Below are 14,850 nucleotides of genomic sequence, written 5' to 3'. Positions count from 1 at the left end.
TTTTTTTTTTCCACAATGTATGCTTCATGTTTGGCTACCCGCAATATTTGGGGATATCTCTGTTTTATGATCAGTGACCTTTGCACTTTTGTAAAGCTCTCTTTTGGAAGTCGCTTTGGATAAAAGCGTCTGCTAAATGTGTAAATGTAAACAGATGATTATAGTTCAATGAACAAATGATCTAAGGTGAGTGTGTATTGTATGCAAACAATTTAAAATTTTGTTCTGTTTTTGTGATCATCAGTTGTGAGTTTCGTGTCTAAACTGTAAAACTGTAATCCCCCACCAAAAAGTAAAACAATCCACTTCATGTTATAGTTTCCATACACAGACACCAAAGGGCCCTTTCTTAAACTTGACAAACAAAAAAACTAATATCAAATAGCCTCAAGGAAAGGCATTCAAATGAGGCCTCAGTTGGCATCTAACCCACCCTTGACCTTTTTTCTCTACTCCCAACAGAGGCTGGGAATTTTTAGGGATTGGGTGAGCTGACCATAGGCCTGCAGAATGGATGTCATCTCCATGTTGGGCAGCACCACCGACCCTATCTACACTACCTCCACTCACCCTCCTACCACCCTCCTGCCCAATGGCCTGAAGAATGGGTCTGACGAGCACTGTATCACTTCCAAGACAGCGGTAGCCATTCTCGGCTCTGGTGACTTCTCCAAGTGCCTGACCATTCGACTGCTACGCTGCGGCTTTCACGTGGTGGTGGGGAGCCGTCAACCCAAGCGTGCTGCTGATTTCTTCCCACACGTTGTGGATGTGACGCACCATGAGGATGCTGTGGGGAAGGCTGGTATCATCTTCCTGGCAATACGACGAGAACATTACCCAGCAGTTCTCAGGGACCTTAAACACCTGCTGTCAGGCAAGGTCCTGATAGACGTTAGCAATAACAGGAGGGTAAACCAGTATCCGGAATCGAACGCAGAATACCTGGCCTCCCTCCTGCCAGAGTCTATCGTGGTGAAGGGCTTCAATGTGATATCTGCCTGGGCTTTGCAGCAGGCTGGGCCCAAAGATGCCAGCAGACAGGTGAAGTGTTAAAAGGGTTAAAATATGTATTTATTAGGCGGGAATTGCAGCCATGACCTCCTGCAAAACTGCACATACCATGAGACCAAAGAATAGAGCAATACAGAGGCAGATATGCACATAGTCATCTTTCCCTCTCATGGCAAGTGATTTAATCTAACATCCAGGAAAGCCATGCCACATATTTTCAGTCCAAATCATTGTTTAAATTTTGTAGTTGAATCATCCCAAATGAGTTTGTGACTGAACATCATGGACTACGTATTAAAAAATGTAAAACTAGCCAAATTATTGAACCAGAGAAGTACCTTCATAAGGCTGTTGGCGATAGCAAAAACAGCTGTCTGTTCCAACAACTACAATTTCCAGTGACCACATTGTAATGTTAATTTTTTCTAACCTTTTACACATTCATTATTTAGATTTCTTGTAAATGTCTTAATCGAATAGGTTCCAATACTATTCTCTCTAAACCTATAATATAGACATGTAATTTGGTATAATAATAATATAACCCCACTGAAATGTGTTTCAAAGATTTGGCATAACAGAATCTTATCCTCTTCAGACCATTCTCTTAAGACCTCACTGATTTAGTTTCTAGCCAACCAGTAGAGTAGAAAGCAGACAGCTAAGTTAATGAAAGCATTGCCATACAAATGATTTACCTGTTCTTGCCTGGAAGACATTCATTTCTCCAGATGGGACTACCTTTGACTTTCTGTTACATATGTTATAGTTCAAGTATGTACAGTACAACACAGTAAAATCGAATAAGGTCTCGGTTGTTGATGGTGATCAAACACCTAGAGAACCAAGATCTGTGTGGGACAACCTTGCTAATTTAGATCAAATTCCCATTCAATGTCAGGCCAAATAATGTTATGGAGATCATTTAAACTCATCATATCCTTACTGATGGGCCATGTCCTCTAGGTCTACATCTGCAGTAACTCAACAGAGGGCCGCCAGCAAGTACTAGAGCTTGCACGGCAACTCAACTTTTTCCCCATGGACATGGGCTTCCTGTCATCCTCCAGAGAGATTGAGAACATACCGCTGCGTCTCTTCCCTGCCTGGAAAGGCCCTGTCCTCACCGCAGTGTCCCTCTCCATATTTTTTTTTGCCTATTCCTTTGTGCGTGACATCGTCTACCCTTATGTAAAAAGCAAGCAGAGCAACTTTTACAAGATCCCCATGGAGATAGTGAACCGGACACTGCCCACTGTAGCCATTACAATGCTGGCGTTGGTCTACCTGGGGGGCGAGATTGCTGCTGTCCACCAGCTGTACTACAGAACTAAGTACAGGCGCTTCCCTCATTGGCTGGAGGGATGGCTGCAAAGCAGGAAGCAGCTGGGTCTGCTCAGCTTCTTTCTGGGCTGTGTTCATGTTCTCTATAGCCTCTGTCTACCTATGAGGAGGTCTGAGAGGTACCTGCTGCTCAACATGGCCTATCAACAGGTGGGTTGAGAATATGTGTGTGTGAGAGCGAGAACAGTGTTTCCCACAGATAAGAAAAGAGAATTTCTCACCAAAAGAACGAAGGGGAACCTTTGATTAAGACATACTAGGTAGGCTACCTAGCGAAAAGTAGCCTCAACTTTCCTAGACCTTTAGCTACGGCACTAATGCTGAAGGCTCGCTGATATAACTGTCAGTCTTGCTAAAACGGCGTAGGTATGCATCTTTGCTAACATGTGCTGATGTTGTGCGTATGTGAGAAAGATGCGTGAGTGACAGAGAGACGAAGCGGGTGCAGGGAAAGGAAATGCAGCTGAACAAATATGCTTCGTGTTTTAACCTGTTAAAAAAAATAATATTTAAAACGCAGTATGTTGTGGCCAGTGTTGATTCTGTGGCGCACCGCCATGAATTAGTCTATGTGTGGGAAACACTGGAGAAAGAGAGAGATTGAGTGAGTGCTTATATCTCTTTGGTCATGCTTGTGTGAGAATGTGTGACCTACATTGAAATGATTGAATGTTGTTGCCAGTGACTCATCCTTTTTCTAGCTTGGCCTCAGGTGTGATCATGAATTACACTGCAGTACTTATGTTTTTCACATTGCAAGCGAGCACAAACCATTGTTATCTCACATATATTTATTATTTTTATTATTGTTTATTTTCGAGCCCCTATGGCTCAGTCAATATTTGGACTACATTGACAACGCCTGTGTCAAAATGTTTGTCTTGGTCTCGATTGCGTTGCTTGTATTGGGATTTACGTTCCGTTGCACAGTTTAGGAGGTTACGTTTTTGTTTCAACAAAGTGCCTTTTATCGACGAAGGGTAATCTGTGCTAGCTACGTCAACACGTCAACACACGTTAGCAACGACGCATGGCTACAACGTGATAGAGACTTTCTAGCTCGCAAATTGGAGCTTGGATTACGAGTGAAAAATACCACCCCAAAAAAATCACAACCATTTGGCATTGTAGAGAAAGCTATTTTGAGTGGAACTGCAATCTCAGATTTGCGGGTCGCCCGTGAGACCGCCTAGTGTTTTAGGCGGCAGCCATGCTAGAAAGCATCATAGTAGTATTTTCGTAGCTAATTTTATGTTAAATTTTTGACGAAAAAACAGAAAGAGGGAAATGTTATGACGATATGACTACTGTGAAAACAGCCAGGTGGTGAGATTTTAATGTAGGTTGCTGTAAAAACTTTTATTTTTTTGCTACATGAGAGCCCCGTCAGCCTCCATTGACGATTGCGGCAGCAACAACAGTGTTTCTGGTGAGTATTTTCTTAATTTCGTACCAGGGTCAATTCTACATCCAAATGGACTGACGTGTTTTAAAGATATGCCAATTGCGAAGACAGCCAGCAGGTTAGGCTGTGATTGGCTAACTCAACTTAGTGACAGTTTAAAACAATACATTTCCATATCAAATGTCTCACTGTTCTTTGTTGTCACAGCTCTCTCCAGAGCAGTAGATAATAAAGCCACAGAGGGTTGAACAGTCAAATGGTCAACCGTCCTTTGTGTGACCATCTTCAAACAATACTTTTAATACAAACAATGAAACAGGACACAGTCCTTCTCTAGCCAAATTTCAGAGCAACTGTCTCATTGACCCCTTACACTGACCGGAGGACAGAAGGCCATGTAAGATGCTTCACCCATCCCCCAGGGCAAGCTGCCCACAGAGCCATCAGCACCTCACATTCCTTTGAACTCCACTTAATCATCTTCCCTTCCTGTCTCTTAACAATGAACATAGAAGATTATAGATTTCATACACATACATATATGCATATGACCAAAATTTCTACAACATTCCATTCTTTTTAAACAACACCATAACCCAAACAGTACATTAAGAAGAATAAGAATCAAACATCAACATAAGTATGCAATACAACTCAGTAAAAAGCATCCATACCGAATACAAACATACACAAAGCAAATGTATTCCCATCAATCTAAACCTACCCTCATATTTAGAACATCAGAAGCAAACACATTAATATCTTCATCTATAAATCAGATTTCATACTATCATTCACATTAACCTCTTCTTCCATCTTCAATTGGCTATAAGCAATCTTCTTTCAGGCAGTGTAGTCTAGTCGAACCAATTGCAAACGACGATCAAATTGCTCACAGCAACTTTCAAAGACGTGCACTATACGCACAGAATCTGAGTTTTCCTTGGAACTACGCAGAACGCGCATCCTCTCCTTCGTCTCCAGGCAAGGTGCACGCTTATAATGGCTAGCGTGTATCCACGTTGCTCTCCCCTCGATCTTTACCGCCGAATTAGTCGTCAGGAGAATCTGGTATGGCACCAGGACTTGCGTTTCAGGTCCTTCACCACAATCCAGTCCCCTGGTATCAAATTATGCAGCGGTCCAGTCACCAGTGAGGAAAAGCCTCCTCCACCTGCCTGTGAATCTCACACAAGGAAACTACAAAGGGTTTCACAGTGCACATTCTCACAAAGGTCAGTTAATAGGTAACTGACTTCTTGTCCTCTGAGTCTTCAAGTCTTCAAGATCCCGTTTTCTCATTCAACTGAAGTAAATAACACAATGTTGACTCCTATCAACACCAAAATAACTTCCTTAACCAAGTGTGACCCATATAATTACATATCCTCAAAGAAAAATCTAATTGAAGAATTATCTAAATTCACAAAAGCTTGGCCACTGACCCCAAATCTGCCTGAAGTCTAAAATGTCTTCCCATTTAACAGCCTTCAACGATCATTAAAACAGTATCACATCTTCAAAATTTAACTCCACAAAATCCATCTATCGATACTCAAATAGTTTCTCGAACCTTAACCATGAACCTTAATGTGTTAAATTCCTTTTTCCATATTACTTGTTCCACGAGTCTGACAAAATGACTATGCAATCATTACAAATCCCCTTGTATATTTAAATGAATGCATACTTGATGTCACACAAACTGTAGAGGCATGATCGTTCCATGTGTTAACTGAGCAAAATTTCAAGATAAATGTTTTATGCAGACCATACAACCTCCATTTCATTCTCATATCCTTCCTTTTTCCAAAACACATTTTCTTGTGGTTTAGTCCAATCTCCATTCCACCACTGTCTGCTGCATTCTGTAATTCTTGTAAAATATACTCAAACAAAACAAAATTCTCACTCTGGGTTAAATACAGTGAAACATTTCCACTCAGCAGTATCTCATCAACCCCCACAATCTTACCACAGAGCCAAACTACTGACGCTAAAGTAATAAAACCATAAAACCTCATACTCACTTTCTGTTTGGATCAGTCAGTCATCAGTCAGTCATAAATTACTAAACGTCATCTCTTCCACTCCAAGAAGCCTGCGCTTCCCTTCAAGAATCTGTGACAAATATTGTATTTAAAGTCACACAACAATTTTCCTCGAGAGACTCCTGTTAACCCAAATTTAAGTTAGGCTTATCCGGACAATGACAACACCATGTCAGCACTTCCTGCAAACATATGTCAACATCGAAAACACATTCAAGTTAGTTCATCATTGCTTGCAGCCAATCTAGAAACTGCTCCGGCTAGTTTCAGCACTAGCACTTCTCTGTAAAATAATCATCATTGTTACAGTGAATCCCACATTTGCATACCGCAAGTTGTTCTAAGAAACTCCCTGTTTCCATACCTTTCCCAAATTCATATGTAAAACCAATGGAGTATTAACTAATCAGTAAATATACTAACTCTTTTCCCTTTTATGAATTGACAAGCTTACAGTGAAGCAACCAACTTTTGAAACCAATTTGTAGAGAATCAAACTATTTTAGAAAACGACCAAATTAAGAATAACCTCAATTTTTAATCTCTTATTATCTTTTCTAAAGAACTTTAGGAACAGTTCAAATTAATACCTTTATATTTTAGATTCTCTTCCATTTTCTGTATTTAAACTCACCAAATCAAATCTCTCTTTGTCCAAGACATTAGGAAAACAATCACCACTACCCCATACCAGAATTTAATCTGCATGATTCCTAAATCAAAACATAGACCATAATGTAGCCATTTAACCAACTTATACCCCATCTATATTCCTATATAGGTTAGATAGGTAGAACTTCATAACTTGCTTTGGCTGCAGTCCAAAACAGGCTAATTAGCACAAACCATCATAACCACAATTTATCAGACATAATGAGTCTCCCAAATCATTTCAAACCCAAAAGTTATAAAAACTCTCTATGCACCAATACCATAATAAAACCACTTCATCAAAGCCAAACTGTTTATTCCAAAACATTGTGCCAGGCTCTTGATAAAACACCCAAATAAAACTTAAAACCATTTTCCAATCAAACTCCAAATAAAGTACATTGTAATCATTCTCTTTCTCATTACATAACCAAATTACATCCAATACCTCTATCAAACTCTTAAAAACCTTAGATTTTACCATTTTGACTTAAAATATTTGTCCATATACTTCTTCAAAGCATATGCATAGTTTCTTTTGCTTTTTAAACCTTCAAATTCACAATTTAACAAAGTAACATAAGCCCATAAAACAAAACCTTATTCTTTAACTTCTCAAAAGTCTTATCAAAGCATACAGAATACTCCTTTGAACATTCTTATATTTACCAGCCGTTACACCCTTAGCATGCGTAATGCACGGATCTCAAATTTCAAATTAGCGGACCAAAAACCCAAAAGAAAATATTTAACTTGAATATTTTAGTTTGTATATGGTTTAATGTAACACTTCTCACGTTTACTCTTAGTTTTTACTCAATGAATCAGCTCAAATTTTTTACAACACAGATGGATGGCGTTTACCTTCTATTCACTTATCACCTTTGTAAGATCTCAACGTACCGGGACTCTGTTTTAGCCCCCACCTTTCCTCGGAATTTCTGAAACTCATAAAATGTACTCAAACAGACAAAAACCTTGTTAACAAATGTATCAAAATGTATCAGCAGCAACCAAATCAGTATGTAAAACTTGCTCCAAATTCTTCTATTACTGTAAATTTGCGCCTTTGTCAATTTCTCAATTTACGTCTGCGCATGCGTTATGCGCTTATTCATCCTGAATCTCAAATGTAAACTGCAATTCCTTTACTAGCCTGTACCCGCCGCCATCGCTGTTGAGTGTGTCTGTAAGTTTGTTAGCTACAAATGTCGTTGCCATAGTTGCAAATTCAACTTCCTGGACTCTCCTCTGTCTCTGGACAGAACAAAATGCACTTTCTCCACGTTTTACACCGTTTGCCATTAGCTAGCTAACAAAGTCACAGCTTTAATCTTTTCCTCTCAGATCCCAAAGCTACCCTAACAATTTGTAACAGACTTTGTTCAACAGGCTGGCCTAAAACGGAACTAAAATCATGTCAACCTTTCAAATCATAAACCTTTACATATTTTTTTAAACAACAATAACATCTGTGAACTTCCCACACAAATGGAAATAAAAACCATTGATTGCTTCCATGTCAATCACCAGTACGCACGTATTGAAATCAAATGAAAACATTACAGTGACCTCATTCACATATCACAAAACTGAAGCAACATTCCCAGATAAATTCAATACGTAGGCCTAAACAAAATGTTCCTTAACAACATAAACTGAAATTTCTGTTTGAACACATAAAAACTTTCCATAAACGTTTTAAATAACCTGGGATTGTAATTCTTCAAATGAACATCGCTTTTATTGCCAAAACTGGCCTTTACCAATTATCTAACCCAAGAACTGAAATTTAGCAGCGCAATAGCCTACTTTACTGTACTATCCAATATTGAATCAAGCTCATAAGATAGAAAATCGGTCTCTACATGATTTCCAAATCAAAAGTATGGCAACTCACAATATTTTCTTTAAGTTTGACAAAGAAACAGAAACACACGTGTTTTCAAACCAATACATTTCCATTTTCAACGTCAAATTCTCTTTCAGATGAGTGTTTTTTTTTTTGTGTCACTCATTGTGGGCCACTGCACGCAGAATGAGCCGTTAGACTCAAGCGCATGCGCCTCTTTTCAAATGGAGAATTCAGCCAAAGAATTAACATTAGCATTTTCAAAAACAGACTGTCTCCATCCTCAAAACAAAACAAACTGATGTAAAATCTAACATCAAATAGCATAACGGTCAACACACAGTTGTCAAACAATATAACAAGTCTCTCCTCATACCAACAATGCCATAACCGATAAACATCCATGAAAATCTGAAGATAATATAACAAAGTCTCTCCCAAGTGTTTCATCTTTGTACGTGTGTCAACATAGTACGTCACCAGTTCGGAACTCAACTTCCGTTCACGAGGCCCTGTGATTTGCGAGAGCTCGCCCCTAATTCCCAGAAAACTTTCAATTGTGATGACACATCTCCGGACATTCACGCCCATAATGCTCAAATACCCGCAGTTAAACCACGCATTTTGTGCTGAACATAGATTGACCATTCCTATCCAATCGTGTTGGCATAACTTTGTGTCTTTGACTTTCCTGCATGTTTCCAACCACATTTCAACATGTGCATTCACTTTGATCAATAACTCAGTGCTGTCCCTTGAGACAGAAGCAATGCCACCCAAGCCTATAACATTCTTAAACTTGTTCAGGGACTCAAACCCTTTTGAACCGGAGAGGACTTTAACTTCTCCTTCTTTTGAATAAGTATAGGCAATAGTGCAAGTCAAAGCACAAGCCGCAATCTTTGCGGGAATCCAAAGCAAATCTATACACAAATTCCAGGATCCTGCTTTCTTGACTTTTCCTACATATAACCGTCTGTCAGAAGACACCCGTATCGTAAGACAAATAACTGACCTCACGTTCGTAGTTTGTTCTCGCTTTGCCAGGAAAACCTCACTTGCGCATCCTCCCGCAAAACCCCTTCAGGCTGCGGTTTGCGGGACAGCCAGAAAATTTGAATCGTGAATCTGTGTGGAAATAGATTAAAAATTCCCCACACTATTCTGTTCTAATATTTATTTCTCTCTGACTGTACCTGCCTCCATCCAATCAGAAAAGCCATCCAATCAGGCTTACATCTATTATTTTCCAAATCGTGTAACAATTTCACTCTGCACAAGCTTTTGATAATTTCACAACAAAATGACCCCACACTCTGAAATCCACATATATCAATCCATATTTGCATTTGCAATAAACTATCGTTACCATACTTTTGCTTCATGTAATTGATGTTTGGACAGGTTAATTCTGCCTCCAGACCATTTTTAGCCCTATTCATTTTCGAATCACAATCCATATTTAAACACATTGAACCAACAATGACCAACGAAGGAACATAAAGACACAATTACCCTTTTCCTTTTCTAAAACTCTCAAATTCCGACTTCACAACTTTTCAATTAACATATAGGCCGAACAAAATAGCCAACAATCGTAAATTACAAACGGTCAAACCCAAATAAAATAATTTAAAATTTTGATTTGTCATTTGTAGATATAGCTTTTACGTTGACACCATTAATTACTACTCATACTTCTTTTAACCTCAAAAAACATAACTTGCAAGTAAAACAAAAATGAACATGCGTGTTTACAAACTCTTTGAAGTTTCATAGGACACTTCCTAACCTTTTTTTTTTTTTTTTTTACACTCAGCTTGTAACCAATTCTTCAGGGACTCGAACCCAATACCGGAAAATGACTTTAACCTCTTCAAGGGACTCAGAACTCAATACAATTCCTTACCCAGGGACTTTAAGACACATAACACAATATCACATGTGAATTATTACCCTTTTGTGCGTTTGTCAATGCAACCCCGCATGCTTTCGTGCGACTTTTAATGCAACAGGACCAACTTTCCAAACGTTTCCTAGTTTGTACGGACTTCAACCGTAAAGGACAAAGTTTTCCTCTGCCCTCCCAATTAACTTAACCAAATTATTGTCAATAGCCTAAAACAACACAAATTTAGACAATTCAATCACAACAGAATATCTCACCTGCTCTTTTAAGATCCCGCGTCAGCGACAGCGCAAATCAGTCAAACCCCTAAGAATCGGCCCCGCTGTCTCCGTCAAATTGTGGAGGTAAAGGCAGCCGTTTCCAGCCGGATTGATCAAATCGCCATCAGAGGGAGAAGTCTGTTAAACGCTGAGCAGACGAGGATTCCGGGTTTTGGCACCAAACTGTCAAAGAAAATTCTTGCTGGACTGTGTAGATTGAATTTAATTTATTAAGACTATACAATTACATATGATTAAACAAAGCTTTGCTGATCAGTCATTAACGAAGGAGGTGCCATCCACACAGATCGTTCGTAAGAGTGATAGTGACTATCACACATGCTCAACCTTATATAAACTTTAGATCAATGGCATTCTGTAAGGTCAATCAATCAATGTAGCAAACTCTGTGATTGGCTAACTCAACTTAGTGACAGTCTAAAACAATACATTTCCATATCAAATGTCTCACTGTTCCTTGTTGTCACAGCTCTCTCCAGAGCAGTAGATAATAAAGCCACAGGGGGTTGACCAGTCAAATGGTCAACCGTCCTTTGTATGACCATCTTCAAACAATACTTTTAATTAACACAAACAATGAAACCGGACACAGTCCTTCTCTAGCCAAATTTAGAGCAACTGTCTCATTGACCCCTTAAGGCCGTTATATGCTACTCCGTACTATACGATTACGGACACATGGGAAGGGCCTACGCATAGTTGGAACGCCCTGAAACGCCCTCTCCGTCGTCTGCGGGGCCGACGGAGACCTTTCCCGTGCACCGTTTAAATTCCTGTCGATCCGTTGTGCCGTGCTGTACGCGACGGATACCCCTTGGCCTTGATTGGTCCGCTACGACATCATTTCCAACCGACATCATTTCCGACTTCAACAGAAAGGCGTTTTCTCTAAGGTCGTCTTTTTGAAAGACGTCTGTGATGAGAACTTCTTGGAGAGAAATTTTATTGTGAGCTAGTTTATGCTCTACTTTTGCGAATTCAGAAACGTGAGTTTGTTGTCTGTGCACTGACTGCCACAGTTTAGTGACCTAGAATAGTACATTGTAGTTTTGACTGTACATACAGTTTGTATGGATCTTTTTGTTTCCAATTATATCAGTCTTTTTGTTTATCATTTTTCACATTGGATTATACACTTGGTGGAGAAATGAATTCACAAAACCAGAGCCTTGTCTATATCGCAGGGGTGTCAAACTCATTTTCACCGAGGGCCACATCAGCATGGTTGCCGTCAAAGGGCCAGTTGTAACTACGATGTAACGTCAGTAACGATGTAAAAACATGGTGTTTTTGTTGTAGCTTTTGTGAACATAGGGCTATTATGCTGCAATTTAAGTCTGCCTTTTAATTCTTGGACAATCTGCTGTTTTTCTTGGATAAATTTGCAAATTTTTCTCAGTGTTTGGTGACAAAATGCAAGCGCACATAGCGCAAGAGCAAAACTTGTTTTGCCCTTCATCTGAACGCAGAATAGCCTTTAGAGCTTTATGTAAAATAAACATTGCCGTTTTCCAATAGGTAAAACATTGTCTAATGAAGGTGATGTCTTCATCATTGCTGGCTCCAAATTGTCGATAAGGGAAGCAGAAACATGCTAGCTTGGCTGAGTACTCTAACCAAGTTCGAGAGCGATACCAACTTGGGTTGAATGCCCGAGGACCTTGGTTGAAAATGCACATGGGGTACGTTCGCAGAACCGGCTGCATTGGAGTGCTGTCATTCAAACCATGCTCGCCTTCACCCAGTTAAACTTTGCGTTTAACACTGATGTGCATAAACTGCTTTCTAGAGGCGGGATGTCGTCACTTTGCCGTAACACAATTGAAATGCATGGTGAGAGATGTCGTTTATGGTCAATGCACACTGTAAAGCAGCGTAGACTTATTTCAATAGCCCATTAATCTTCCGCGGGCCACATTAAATGACGTGGCGGGCCTTGAGTTTGTCTTTAATATAATATTATGTGACTGCACCTGCTGCACTCATCGTCTGACTAGTGACAGCTGGTAAGAGTGTCACACGTGTGATGAGAGGTGGGAGATAAACAACAACGATTTCTAATTTACAAAGACGCAACAAAGCAACGTGTTTTCGACAAAAAAACGCTTCTCCACCTACTGTTCTGGCGGTGAATTGTTTTCAGCACCCCCAGCCTTCGGAGAACCATAAAGACAACAGAAATGCTAATTAATCCGTCCTATCCGGCGGCCCGCCCATCCGTAACGGAGTCGGAGTACCATACTGGCACCTTTACACTGACCAGAGGACAGAAGGCCATGTAAGATGCTTCACCTATCCCCCAGGGTAAACTGCCCACAGAGCCATCAGCACCTCACATTCCTTTGAACTCAACTTAATTATCTTCCCTTCCTGTCTCTTACCAATGAACATAGAAGATTATAGATTTCATACACATACATATATGCATGTGAACAAAATTTCTACAACAGTAGTAGTAGGCTACAGTACTGTCTTCAATGCCACAGCAATGTCTAAACTTTATTATGTCTTATTACACGGCTGTTCTTAATGCTGTAGAATGCTCCATTCACTTGAATGGGGCTTCCCAACGTTCTGCGGTGAACAATTTTCTCATATTTGACCGTTGCTATGCATATTTGACAGCTGTCAAGGGAAGTGGCCTTTTTGCTTCGGATTCACGTCTTTCGTAGCACTCCGCAAGTAGTCCGGTAACTTTTCAACCCCAGTGTACTCTGTTGGTTAGCGATGTCAGCTGATTTGAAGCCTAGATAATGTTCAGAGTCTATGAAGTTAAACGTCTTTGGCGAACTATTTCTCTGCTGATCAACAATACGAATGGTAACAAATACATTGTAAAAAGACACACTGTTAAGTTATTTTTCTTGGCAAGTTGCCGTGTAATAAGCGGGATAATGTATAGAACGCCGGTCATTATCGGGGAAATAAGCCCCTTCAGGGCGAAACAACGCCCTCGCGTTGCATTATCCCCCTTACAAAAGAAACGTTCAAATTTCCTGCGCTTTCAAACAATCAGTGGAGTGTGGATAGCAACGGCATCTAGCTTGCCTCTAGCAAACTGCTTTTGAATTAGCCATGTCCCCCTAAATAATATCAAACTTATTTACGTTTTGGGGGGCTTATTTTCAGTTAGCAGACGGTACTATTTGAATCGCGATTCCATCTGAAATACTGCCAGTGACAACGTTGTTACAGTAGCTTGTTTCAAAGGCGGTTCCTTGTTTCAAAGGGTGTTCTTAATGACTTAAGCAATATGAGTAGGCTAAATGCTTGAAAATATCACTAGAAGGGAAAACCTGCAACTGAAGCACGCAAGCAAACCCTACAATTTCCCCAGAAATTGTACCCTCTCTAGTTCATATTGTATCCCCAGCCCTCACCATTCCATCCTCCCTTCCTGTGATACTGGTGATAGGTACTAGCCAGTGTTATTGTGCTGTTATGCTGTGTTCACAACCAACGCAAAGCAAATTTTTTGCGAAATATTCGTGTGACGCTGTTGCAAAAGTTTATCAATGTTGAGATGTCATTAACGTTTGAGAAGAAATGGAGGGCGAGATAATTGTAGCTGTCTGTGGGCATCCTCTGCTATACGACACTAATTCGTATTTGTTTATAGTACTCATTTTGGACATGGTCGACGACGAAAGAAAAACAATTGGCTCCTAGCGATTTGCTCAAACAAACACAAAGGAATGCGAAGCAAAATTTGCGTCATTGGCTTGAATAATTTGCTGAGCGTTTGGTGTGAACACACTATTATGGCTATAGTGGCTCATAGAAGGCATGATGACATAAAGGGCATAAACTGATGACTGAAAATTGGTCTTTCCTTTCCTTCCTCTGAGGAATTATTCATCCAATGCAATGATCAGTAACTGATGTAACAAGGATCATTGAGTTTTCTGTCACTAACCTAATGTTTGATCTCAGCTTTCTGATTCACTTGTCTGATGAACAGATTATTGTGATTGGAAGCATATTGCCTATAAAGACTGATTTTATAGACCACAAAGAGTGCATTACTGTGGGTGGAGTTGATCTTTGAAATATTGCATGTTCTTTTATATTAATTGTACTGCCGTCTGGAGCTCCAGTTTTCAATAACTTCAATAAATCCCAACAAATCAGCAACAGAGGTAGAACTTACCATATTAAAAAGAGAGATTCCTAGTGTAACAGGCATGGCCGCATCCCCGTCGAAGTACACTCAAACAACATTTGCCCACACCTGGGATCAAACCCGCCACCTCCGACATCCTAAGCGTGACCACTACCAGCTACGCCAACAAAAAGCGAGAGATTAGCTGGCAGGGTTAGTCTGTATATACATACCTGAGGAG

General features: G+C 40.0%; 1 protein-coding gene across 1 annotated transcript in view; it reads left to right on the top strand.

Moving 5' to 3' along the window:
- Window positions 1-510: 510 nt before the first annotated feature.
- Window positions 511-14,850, top strand: part of steap2 (STEAP family member 2, metalloreductase) — an 84,920-nt gene continuing 70,580 nt past the window's right edge. The window contains exons 1-2 of the mRNA XM_084702706.1: window positions 511-1,044; window positions 1,981-2,508. Of these exons, the coding sequence (XP_084558832.1) occupies window positions 511-1,044; window positions 1,981-2,508 (1,062 nt within the window). The remainder of the gene's footprint in view (window positions 1,045-1,980; window positions 2,509-14,850) is intronic.

This window comes from Hypomesus nipponensis, chromosome 8 (genome assembly GCF_054491055.1).
Source record: "Hypomesus nipponensis isolate SF chromosome 8, ASM5449105v1, whole genome shotgun sequence".
Lineage (NCBI taxonomy): Eukaryota > Metazoa > Chordata > Actinopteri > Osmeriformes > Osmeridae > Hypomesus > Hypomesus nipponensis.
Note: the sequence above shows the minus strand (reverse complement) of the source record. Positions and strands in the feature narration are given on the sequence as shown.